The 13,051-nt window shown below is 32.7% G+C and overlaps 1 protein-coding gene across 1 annotated transcript in view; it reads right to left on the bottom strand.

Annotated features, from left to right (window-relative positions):
• LOC140448855 (heterogeneous nuclear ribonucleoprotein L-like) overlaps positions 1 to 13,051 on the bottom strand; it is a 173,362-nt gene that overhangs the window by 13,915 nt on the left and 146,396 nt on the right. The window contains exon 3 of the mRNA XM_072541977.1: positions 6,839 to 6,924. Within this exon, the coding sequence (XP_072398078.1) occupies positions 6,839 to 6,924 (86 nt within the window). The remainder of the gene's footprint in view (positions 1 to 6,838; positions 6,925 to 13,051) is intronic.

The following is a 13,051-nucleotide window of genomic DNA, read 5'->3' as shown; positions in this document are numbered from 1 at the left end:
AGGTTTGCCTTTCAGATACCCGGCTAGCGTTCGTGTGCTTCGTTTCGAGCGTCAACTTCTCCAGCCTGGTTCGATTCGAAGACACTGCCAGGCGGGGAGTTTGACTTGGTCGGTACATATGTCAAAGAATAACGCTGGTGTCCTTAGGCCAGCTCAGCGAGGACAGAAACGTCGCGTAGAGCAAAAGGGCAAAAGCTAGCTTAATCCTGATGTTCAGTATGCATAGGGATTACGAAAGTGGTGTAGTGGAAAAAATAGATATAGGAAAGGTAGACCAAACATATATCTAAAGTATTGTTGGACGTTATTGTCCTTTGAATACTTAGTAGCCTGTTTAACTTTTTTAATTTTTCTCCCCCATGATTGTCCGAGATAAAATCTATATCCTTTTATTTTTGCAGATGGAAACAAAGCAAAAAAGAAGGGCAACGGCACATAGTGTCCATTTTCGAATCCATGAACTGTAAATAGGCGAATAAAAAATTGTGTGCATTATTTAAAAGTTTCATCTACATAAATTGTTTCTAATTTACTTAAAAATGTTGAATAAATGAATTTAAGAAAAAGTAACAAACTTTTGTACCAGATCATTTTTTAATAATAACTGTTCTTTTTTATTGGTTGTCACTTCCACGGAGTTCAATGAGTCATGTAATTCTTGCACGCACTTCGACATTTGTTTTCTGCCATTATAAATATTTATTCTAATCAAATGCATATATTCTAGCACCTTCATTGCCGATTACACCTATAGGTGTAGTGATCGAATTCATAGAGTGGTCGAGTACATATATAGGTGTATACATCAATAGGAACCATTTATTTAAGTTTACATTGCCGGCATTGGATAGATGGGTCTGAAAATGAATCGGCAGATTTGTATATCTGTATTTTAATATAGTGTATTGTTGGTTGCTAGCAATAATATTTCAGCGGACGTCAGGAGTTGACAGAGTGAGAGAGTATTTACATTGTCATGTATTCGTTGGTTATGTTACTTTAAACATGCAGTTTGATTAGTTTTATAGTAAAACTATCAGAAAAAAAGAATATATTAAATAATACAGATATAACAAGTTTGTTTATTGACGATAGTGTAAAATTTTTGTGAAAAAAGTGGACAATAATACTGGACCTTCTGGAATTCAAGAAAGATATAAAAGTAAACGATCTAAACCTCTAACTGAGGAAGAACTACGACATATTCTGGAATCAGAAGATGAGATAGATGTTTTTCCAGAAAGTGACGATGAATACTTAAATGGAAGTGACGATAGTGATAGTGACGACGACGGCGGTTATGAGATTAAAAATATAGATAATGAATTTATGAAAACAACTACTACTTCTCTCACACACACTGCTGAGGCAGCAAATTTACCTACGTGGACCAGTCAAGAAGTTATAAAAAGAATTGCATTCAAAGGTAATCGTTCATTTAAAGTTAACCCAGAGAGTAAGAATTCAATTGACTTCTTTCTGATGTTTTTGGATGAACGCCTGTTAAACCTCATTGTGGAAAACAAACCAATATGCTGTTAAGTTACTTCTCTCTGAACAGACACAAGTGCAATCAAGAATAACCGAGTGGAAAGACTTGACCGTATCCGAATTAAAAACATTCTTGGGCCTATTAATTCTTTCTGGTATAATTCAATTTCTAAATCTAACCGACTATTGGTCCACACATAGATTTTACAAAACTCAGTTTTCTAAGTACATGTCCAGAAATCGATTTTTAATCATTCTGCGGTGACTACATTTTACCACCAATGATAACAACATAGATCGCCTGTGGTCCGGTAGTGGATCACTTCAATGAAAAAATGCAAGCAATTTACAGTCCTGATAAAGAATTGTCGTTGGACGACTCGATGGTCTCTCGGCGAGGGCGACTGATTTTTAAACAGTATATTAAAAACAAGCGCCATAAATATGGGGTAAAACTCTACGTGCTAAGCGAACCACACGGATTAGTCCAAAGATTTGCAATTTACAGTGGAGGCGGAGACATAACAAGCGGTCCTGGTCACACAACAAAAATTGTGCTACACCTTTTAGAAAATAAGTTTAATTTAAGACATTCGATATAAATGGACCGATTTTACAATAGTTATGAACTTGTAGTGAAACTTCCTGAATAGGGAATTTATTGTACCGGTACTTAAGATAAATGACGAAAATCGAACCCAAAGGAAATACAAAAAAAATTAAAGAAAGGTGAGAATAAATCCCTTTTTTATAACAACGTGCACATTGGAAAATGGAAAGATAAACGAGATGTCCTATATTTAAGTAGTGAATTTGGTAATGAAATGAGAGATGCTACAAATAAAAGAGGAGAAAAAAAATTAAAGCCGATGGCAATTGACAAATATAATCAGTTTATGTCCGGCATTGATCGTCATGATCAAATGTTGGCATACTACCCTTGCGTGCGTAAAAGTTTGACATGGTATAAAAAAATATTTGTTCATATATTGCAAATGAGTCTCATAAATGCACATATTTTATTTTATGTATTCCGGGGAATCAAAAAAATCTAAATTGTCCTTACATAATTATACCCGATCTGTTACGGAAGCCCTGTTACCTGAAATTTTAACTGATCAAACATTTTCAACAAATGATCACAAACTTATAAAAATAGAAAAAACGACGGAAGAAAAATATCAAGATTCAAAAGTTACTAAAAGGATTGTAAGAAAAGAATGTAAAGTGTGCAGAAGCCAGAAGAAAAGAAAAGCGACGCTATATGTCTGCAGTTCTTGTGATGGAGATCCTGGTTTTTGTGTAGATTGTTTTCATCATTACCACCAAAAATGAGTGTACACCTATAGGTGTACGAAGTGGCCGACTACACCTACATATAGGTGTATTTTTTCCAAAAATAAAATGTATTTGTTTTTGTAATAATAATATATTAAAAATCACTTTTTTAATAGTTACAATCAGTTTCCCAAATAAATCTGAAAAAAAAAGTTTACCGGCCATTTAAGAGTGACATTTAAGGAAAACTTAAGGTGGCAATGAACGTGCTAGAGTAAGAGTTTTATTGCCAGTTCGTTTAATTTCGCTGTGAATTAACTTCAATGGTTTTTCACACAAATCGACCATTCCGCTTAACAACATTATTTAATTCTTGCCGGTTTATCAATGTTTTTGATAAATTTTCATGGTTGTGGTTATCACTACATTCAAATACACTGTTACAAATATTTAGAGTTTTAATAAATGATTTGCAACTTCTTTCTACTAACTGCCAGCGTTTAATATTATTAGTAAGCACTTTATGGAAGTTTTATTTGTAATTGTCAATAACTAGCCTAGACTCACTCTTTTCCTTAACATTTCTCTTATTTAAATTTCTCCATGATGGACTAAGGACATCCAAACAGTAACTAAAGTAATAATACTGAGATACGCACCATCCCTGTTTCTTATCACAAAATTTCAGGTAGAATACTAATTACCAGTCTTTTCTAAGAAATATATCAATTGCAATTTCCAACACGCAAAACCCAATTACTCCAGTCTTCAGAGACGAAAATGCCACCGAACCTCTAAAAATCATATGAACAAGCTAAATTTGCCGAGAATGTCAATTTTAGGACGCCAAAAAAAATGCAAAAAAGTTTACCACTTTTACCCTCGGGCTTTATCCTAAAAACCCACCTCGTAGGGAACGGAAAAAAATCGATTTACCAAGAATCTGTAAGCGTTAGAAAAAAATATTTCAAATAAAAAATGTAGCTAAGATAATCTGTAACAAAAATGTTTATTAGCATTTTTTTTTTGTAGAATGAACCGTTCCCTCAAAAACAACGCTTGAAGCGATGGGCAATTTTTAATGTCAGTTACGCGCGCAAAATCAATGTTTAATAAAATTTGTGTCAGCTCGACGGTAAAAATTCGATATCTTTTGATACGAGTGTTCTATCAACAAAAATCAAGATGCGTTTTAAAAGTAAAAGAGTGCAGCTTTTGTACTAAATTTTTGTGTTTTGCCGCAAATAAACTGAGTTTTTTAAAGGCGTTAAATAAATAAACGTGGCGCGATTTTTGACAATTTTTATGATTTTCATGAGGTCGATACAATTTATCCCTTTTAGTAGTTGGCCACTATGGAGTTTCGATAACTAGAGTCTAATCTTTAAAACCTATAACATGAAATTTTAGTTTTTAGTTTTGGCAACAAATGTGACATTAGAAATATGCTTAAAAACGCTAAAACGCTGTAAACTTTCACATTACAAACGACCTAAAACATTTAAAACTGCTCTTTTTCAATTACATTGGTACGTTTTTCAAAACTAACTATCTCCTGCTACAAATTAGACTCAGAACCATTTTGTTGGAAGCATTTTCCGAGACCTGCGATCGTTTGTAATGTAAAAGTTTAAATTTTGCGTTTTTTAGTCATATTTAAAATGCCTCACATTTGTTGCTACACCTTAAAATTCATATTTAATGTTATAGGTTTTGAAGATTGGTCTTTAAAAAATGATATTTCACTATGACCGGTCAATTAAAGTAATAAATTTTATTGATCTCAAGAGAATTGTAGAAAATGGCAAAAATCGCGCAACGTTTATTTATTGAACAGATTTATAGAAACACACTTCATTTGCTAAAAAAAAATTGCACAATAAATCTGCGCTTTTCAACTTTGAAACGCATTTTGATTTTTGTCGTTAACACACTCTGATCAGAAGATATCTTGATACACATTTTACTGATTTTGCGCGTGCAACTGAAATTCAAAATCGCCGGTCGCTTCAAGCGTTGGTTCTGAAAGGACGGTTCATTCTACAGAAAAATTGTTAATTAACATTTTTGTTCTAAATTATCTCAGCTACATTTTTTATTTGAAACATTTTTTTCTACAGCGTACAGGTTCTTGGTAAATCTTTTTTTTTTGAGTTTTTACCCTCTTACGAGGGGGGTTTTAGGAGGGAAGCCCAAGGGTAAAAGTGGTAAACTTTTTTGCATCCTTTTTAGGGTACCGAAAATAATATTCTCGGCAAAATTCAGCTTGTTCGTATGATTTTTAGGGGTCAAATCTCTGACTATTGGACTATAAATCAAATATTGAACAAGGGAATATGAGCTCTAACATCATAATACTTTAGTGATAATATCGTTATAAAATTTTAAAAAGTACTTTTTGTATTTAGGTGACTACACAATTTGTGAAATATTTATTAAAAAATTGTATTAATAAAATGTATCAAAGTCCTTGCTTTATGAAGACAACATTCTCTATCTACACTGACCCTGACTATTCATTATTATTCATTGTGTACCTACTAAAGGCATTTTTAAACTATCTTTTCTACAGAATATATGACCGGAGCGAATTTATCTTGTTTGTCGGGTATTAAAATCTGACAGCCGGAGCGAACTAGTATATGCCCGATAATAACCTTGAAGTTCTAGTTCACCACAGTATGGTGGAGATATTTGGCCAACGTCTAAATATCTACACCATACTGTGGTTTTTAAATGTTGTTTAGAACTAATATTGATTTCCAAGTCTTTCATAAATGGAGCTAATAATGGAGATACAGAAGAGTTCATTGCTAAACCAAAATTTTGTCTATAGAAATCATTATTTAGCTGAAATAGGTAATGTAAGTAAATAATATCAATAGCTCCATTATAGCTGATATATCTGATTTTGTTTTAGTTGACAATTTATCATCATTCTCTAATTCTGTTCTAATTATTTTCAAAAAGTAATAATTAAATTTACTATTCTCCAATGAAGTCACCCCAGGAAAGCACGTCAAAAATATTGACGAAATTATTTTAAAATCCTCCACTTTAAAATATATATTTCTAAATTGTCATTATAAATGAGGCAAATAAAATTATGTTATTAGGAGAATTTTCTGTATTACCAAGTAACAAAACAAAAAAAAATTGTTTATTTTGCATATTATGAGAACAATTTCCGAAAAGGAAATCAAAATATCAAAATAATTATATTTCTAATTTCAATTATGGATAATCCTCATTTAAATATAGTCGATACCGCACGAAAGAGTATATATTATTATATTTATAAACACCCCGCCGTATTTCATGTCCCTGCTAACAGACATGCATTGTTGATTTTAGTTAAGAACAGGATTTAAAAACAAACCAACAAAAAACGTAAATTTTTAAAATGAAAAATATTTATGAGGTCCAACTAAATCATTGATCTTAACAAAACTTGGATAATCGCCAATATTATTTTTTCTTAGGAAAAAAAAATATAAATCACTTAGATAAGTTTTAATAAATCGCCTGTTTTATTTGTAAATTTAGTTTGCTTTTTGAATGATATAAATTTTGGTTTTGAAAAGATAGATTATCGGTTCCGGCAACCCAAGTAGTCAATAAGAACATAGACTAAGTCTAAACTCCTCCATTGATATTTTCAGACATAAAGTTATGTTAGGTTAAGAAAACAACACCACTCAAAAACTGTTACCTGGTGCAAAATTTAACAAACCACGAAAAAGAAGAATGAATTGGAAAAGTCTAATAAAATTAAACAAAACATAAGCAAATAGGAACTAAAGGCTGTAAAAACTTTAAAAAATGACGACGACTTTACTTTTACTATGTAATGTTTAACACTGTACTTTAAGATAAAGATATGTTTGATATTTACATATCTTTCATTTTGTTGTTATAATGTTAGAATAACATTATCAAAAAGAAATCAAACTTTCAGAGAATCACAATATTTAAGTGATAATTCTCTACTTTTGCTGCCTTTATAACAACTATTGCTATTTTATAACCATATATAAATAAAAATATAACTTTTTGTTTAAAAGGATATTCAACCATAGCTTGTACGCCATTCTTTTTGAAGATCACAATTCTTAAAACTGGGCCATTGGCTTGACATATTGTATGGATGACGTCCTGAAACAAAAAAAAATGGTAAATAAACGAGTCAATCTACTGATCGAAGGTGCTACCATACCAGTGAGAAATTCTAGAGTTAATTTTATATATATTTTCTACTACAAAATGTCCATAGATATTAAAACATAATTTTCGGAAATACACGCATGCGACATAGGTTTTAAAATGATCTATTATCTCTATCTGTTTTACTTGTGGTGTCTCTTAACTATACCTAGTATGGAGATAAAGTACAAAATATTGCTTAGAGATACCGTTGTACCGTAGATTCATTTTATTTGCAGTTATGAAAGATATAAGTATTATATTCATATAAACGTATATTTTCAAGAAAAGCTGAAACACACCGATTTCTATTATACAGGTCAATACACACTAATGTAATAACGTCATTGTCAATTTTTCATCATTCTTAACGAGCTGATTCCCACAAAATACGATACTTAAGGTCAGCGTCTGATGCCGGAATTTGCAAGATTTGCCTAGAAAATAAATGAGTTTTTAATTATCAAAATAAATAATTAAAGTAACAATAAGCCAGAAAAATTTGGCTTTATTTTAAATGCTCAAACTGTTGCCCTTGTTGTGAAGCATGTTCAATATAAATCATAAGTATTTAACTCAAAACATTTTTGACGATATGCCTAGGTAGGCCAAAACGACATGATGTACCCGGCTAATTGTCGGATGTCAGGCGCCTCAGTGTTCTTCTTAGCGCCGCCGTCGTTTCTCCTGACAAACCACCTTGTTGATTCGAAACGGTCCTTTGTGCCTATTCGCCATTATGGCGAATCTCACTTGCGGTCTGAAATTAATAGTCCTTTAGATAAAAAGCTTGAATTACTATGGATAATGACAAGATCATTTCATTTTTGCGCCAAACAGCAAGCAATCAACACTGTTTTACAGCAACAGCGGGCTGGTAAAATTTGTTTTTGGGCATTAATCTGAATTATCATTACAGATGCAGTGGTCACTTATATTTGCACATGCTGTACAGTATTGAACGGTTCTGTTTAGCTCAATTACATTCCATTTAAATTCAATTAGTTCCGTCACGTTTCATTTATAAAGGCCGGTTTTCACGCTACGTCTTATTGTACGTTTTGTTGGATAGGACAAATCCTATACAATAAAACGTGGCATGTAAACAGCAAAACGTACGTCTTGTCGAATCGAAATGAAATCCAAGGTCAGATCGTAGAAATGATGGGAGAAGCATAGTTTTGCGAGAACTGATAGGATATAACGTTACGTAAAAATACATGTTCAGACAAGTCGTCCGATCTTGACTTATTTGACGACTAGTTCCACTGCAGTTCGTTTCATTTTTCCCAAAAAAAAGCCTAATAATGTCAGATTTGCGGCAATGCACCCACGATTTTCTCGGGGAATTTATTGAATTGTATAAAAGTTTTTAAGTAGTTATGTTTTAAAACCAAGTAGATTGCATTACAGGTTTCAGGAATTATTTGGCTTAACGCTGGTTTGGATATTATGATTGTGAACTCTAAGTCCTTGACGCTTCGTCCTGTTGTAAGATATCTGAGAGTTGCTGTGAGTCTTTCATGGGGTGTAATGGCTTTTCTCATGAGTCTTATTTCAATATGTATGGTGTTACCAACTCTAGCACCATTCGCAAATAATTGCGCCAGTCATCTGGTTCGCCTCTTTTAGTAATGAGACGTGAGAATACTGGCTTCTTTTTAGAAGCCCACTCTCTTGACCATCTTGTCTTTTCCCTCTTCATCCCCTTTTTTCTTAGTCGTAGTATCTTTATAGTTGAAAAAATAAAAGAAATCAGCCGTGTTTCCTCCATAATAAAAAAAAAAACACTAAACAAACTTCACACAACTCAAGACTCTGAATTAGAAATGAGGTAGAAAACGGAAGGAAAAACGTAGTGTGTATACACTGGACAAAACGTACATTTTGTCGTACGTTTTATTTGACCCACAAAACGTACAATAAGACGTAGTGTGAAAACGGGCCACCTTCCACCACCTTCCGCCGTTTGGGTAGCATCACTCACACTACTTCGTTTCGTCCATCATTCAGGTCGTACATCCTTCTGAACTATTATACCTTCAGATTGTCTTCTAGACTCTTAAGCAAGGAAGAAAGTGATCACTAATCTTTTAATATGTATATATGTATAATAGTCATTAAATTTAATAAGTAGAGTTCAGGATAATTTTTATATATCTGGACCTCGGAGCCAAACGGTATTAAGTCCTGTATTTTAAATTTTACAGGAGAACAATTTGAAGATTTTGAAAAATGGTATTTTTCGAACAAAATCCTATTGTAAATAGGAGTACCCGGATTATTATTTTCCCAGTTATGTTTTTTAAAGATAAACAAAGCTGATAATAACTAACCTCTTCCTTTAATTTATTTAAATAATTTTAAATTAATATTGGGACTTAATACTCTTTGGTTCTAACAATGGACTTAATATCTTGTGACTTAATACCATATTTGGTGACTTAATACTGTTTGGCTCGTACTAATCTGTAGATGCGATGGACTAGATACTATTATTAAGAAACTCACAGTAGAACAATGCAAAGTACAAACAGCATTATATCAATTCCAATTAAATAATAAAACGCAAAAAGACACCAAAAATATTTATTTTTTAAAATAAATGAAATCAGACCTAAATGTTACAAAGGAATAATTATAACTAACTTAAAACAGAAAATTCATAATAAATATCATTGTATTTTTAGTCGTCCTCCTTGAGGTTACCATGTGGAAGATTTTTAAAGTATTCATGGAATCTTTTAGGCACCCATTGTAATAAGTTCTGCAAGTCGTTATATTTTTTAGTTGAAATAGGCTTAAGTGTGTCTCTTATTGGTTTCAAAATTAAATTGGCATGGAGAACAACTTCCTTAGAATTATCATTACATTTTCCTTTGCGTGGTAGTCTTTTGGCTGCTCTATTGAAATCAACTTGTTCAAAATTCTCTTGATTAAAATTTGTTTTAAAATGTAAAACTCCAGGTGTTTCTGCTAAAAACTTCATATGAACAACTTTAGATATTAAAAAGTTTTGATTAGTTATCGTTTTTTTGTTATTTTGAAAATAAGATCTGGATTCTTCAGATAACTGGGTAAAGTTCTTAAAGTCCATGGTTTCCATTTCCGCTACCTCCAATTTATTGTCACAAATTCTGAAAAGCTGTTGCCAATCCCACGGAGTTATTAAAGAAAATTGACTGGAAGCCTTCTTCTGTCTTTCTATTCGTGCATGAATTGTATCTACCTCCATGTGAGTATGTCCTCTTAAAAGGTACTTATGTTCAATGCATTTTATTGACGGTTTTAGCTTAAGAATCGAAAGATAGCACATAATCATCTGAATATTTCTATTTTGTGATGGACAGTTGTCACTCCAGATAACAATCCTTTCTACTGATTCTTTTACATTTAAATTAATGTATTTCAGAAGGCATGAAGCCATTTCATTTCCACCACGTCCGGCTATAGATTCATCCCAGGTGAAACAATATCCTAATTTCTCTATTGCATCATATACAGTATAATTGAAAGTCCATAGCTTTAGAGAATAGAAGCTCTGAGCATTCGTTAGTAGAGGAGTGGGTAAACATTTTTGTAAATCCACCGAAAGTATTTTGGTGTTCGCTTCGGTTTTAAAAGTCTCTTTATCCTGTCGCTTTAGTTTGTACCGATGATCTGCATCAAAAAGATGAGAGTCATAGTTAGTTTGTAATTCAAGGCGTTCTTCCAAGGATACAGAATCTTTGAGTTTGATAACATACCCATCACATGTGTCACATGTATCATTTCCTGGCTCTTTGAAGGCTAAATTAAATTCAGAATTGAAAATTTTATTATATAACCACTGCTTGGGAATATGTTCTTTAGGAATTTGACGTTCTACACAACCCTCATAGAAGCACCGATACATTATAGAAATATTGAGATGGCTCCCTAAATACATCCTCTGGGATTTATTCCTGGAGTAATGTGATTCTATACACGGGAACTTCTCTATGTGCTCCCTAATAATGTTTCTTATGTTCGCGGATATTTTATTAGAGGGTTCATGTTTACCCTTTTGATCAGGTATTACAATCCTCCCAAGTTGTCTTTTCGTTAATGCATTACGTACAGTAGTTTGTGAAATATTTAAGGTGTTAAGAAAATAAGTACGACACACACATAGCCTCTTACCATTTACACTAAAAAAATACTTCAACGACGTTATTCTTTTTCCAGCACGAGATCCCGTTCTAGCACGTACACGCTCAACTGGAACTTCTTCGATACAGCTAGCTATAAATTGTCTTTTTTGGTCAAGTTCGATGGTACCATTCCAAAATTGTGAGTGAATTAGAGCACGACTCTCAACTGATATATTCTGTTTGCACTGCTTTCTACATTTTTTCCAATAAGCTTATTGGTGGCTGACAGATATTCTTCACCAGCAGCTTTCTTCTGCTTTCTAATGTTTTTCTTCCAATTGGTAGTATTTCTTTTTCTTTTCTTTCCTTTAGTGTCTCGTATTTCTACTTCTTCCTCTTGTTCTTCTAGTTCATTTGTATCACTGCTTTCATTAGGTAGATAAGATGGATCCTCAGCTTCACTATAGACTTCTTTATGTAACACACTTGCACCTACTTCAGCTGCTCTATAGTAAGGTCTATCGTCATCATGTTGAACAATAATTTTTGAAGTTGTTTCGAATTCGTTATTTTTATCCTTTTCACTGCTTTGAACAAAATGTTCTAGTGAATTTTCTGGTAGTTCACACCCGTCTATATTTTCTCTCAGAATTTCTTCGCTATTGGAAGAAGGCACATTTTACTAAAAAATATGGTATTGTACACATCATTATTCAAAGCAATAATATCCTCTGTAGCATTGTCACATCCAGTTGCAAGAACTTTCAAATTTTCATGAGGGATGTCCTTCACGCTATTAGTGCTTGGATATATTTCCATAACGATCTCAGCTTCTTCGGCGTTCGCAGCAACAGCAACAAAAGCTAAAATTGAAAAAATAATAAAATTTGTTTTGATACACACATTTCATGTAATTTAATTACCATTCTCCTCGGGCAAATGTGAGGTTATAACTCACATTTATATGTATAATTTCATTCAGTTTATTTGTTATCACTTTGGTTTTTAATTTTAGTGTTGTGTTTAATAAGTTAATTCCTCTGCAATTTTCCCGGTCCGATTTGTCTCCTTTGAGAGGTATTGGGATGCTTGATCTCCATTCTTGAGGAATTCTGTTTTGTTCTATTATTTTTCGGATTAGTTTTAATAGTTGTTTGATCAGATCTGGTCCTCCGTACTTTAGAAGTTCGTTCGGTATTCTGTCCTCTCCTGGTAATTTTCTATTTTTTAATTTCCTTAATGCTTTCTTTACATCTTCCTCCTCAATACTTATTTCTTCGTTTGTCATCACCTCTGGTATTGGTGGTTCATTATCATTACCTTTAGCAAATAGGGATCGAAAGTAGTCTACCCATGTTTCCTTCTAAATGGGTTTCGTTTTTTCTTCACATTTTGTCTTCACTTCCTGTCTAAACCATGGTGTTTTCTTTTTTGATATGTTAGTGTTCGTTACTTTCCTCTCTCCAAGTGATTATGTTGCTGCGTTAATTATGTTATTTTTGAGTTATTCCCAGCGTTTTCTAATAGTTTGTTCCCAGCGATCTTCTCTGATATTATTTTTTTGTATAAGTATTCCGTTGATTCCCACTATAAGCAAATACTTCAAATAAAGCCGGACGTGGGTATTTGGCGAGTCATAGATAATTTGGCGAGAATAAAGTCATACATTTGCTAGAGACCTATAGCAAAAGCTTTATTTTTCTAAAGGTACCTATACCGCGGAATGCGCGTCTGAGGAAATAGCACGTGTGTGGTGTAGCTCTAATAAATGATCTCAACGCACAGTTGAAAGATACTTAAAAAAAATAATGCAAAGAAATTTACTTTTAAAAAGGGAAAAAGAACCACTTACTTATATAAAAGAAATTAGTAAATAGTAATTTTAAATTTTATAAAAAAAAACGAGCAGCCTTTTGATTAACGTGCACTTTTTTGTTTTATTATTGTCCTCAAGTTCCTATTTCATA

Source organism: Diabrotica undecimpunctata, chromosome 8, assembly GCF_040954645.1.
Source record: "Diabrotica undecimpunctata isolate CICGRU chromosome 8, icDiaUnde3, whole genome shotgun sequence".
NCBI lineage: Eukaryota > Metazoa > Arthropoda > Insecta > Coleoptera > Chrysomelidae > Diabrotica > Diabrotica undecimpunctata.
This window is presented reverse-complemented; position numbering and strand designations above follow the sequence as displayed.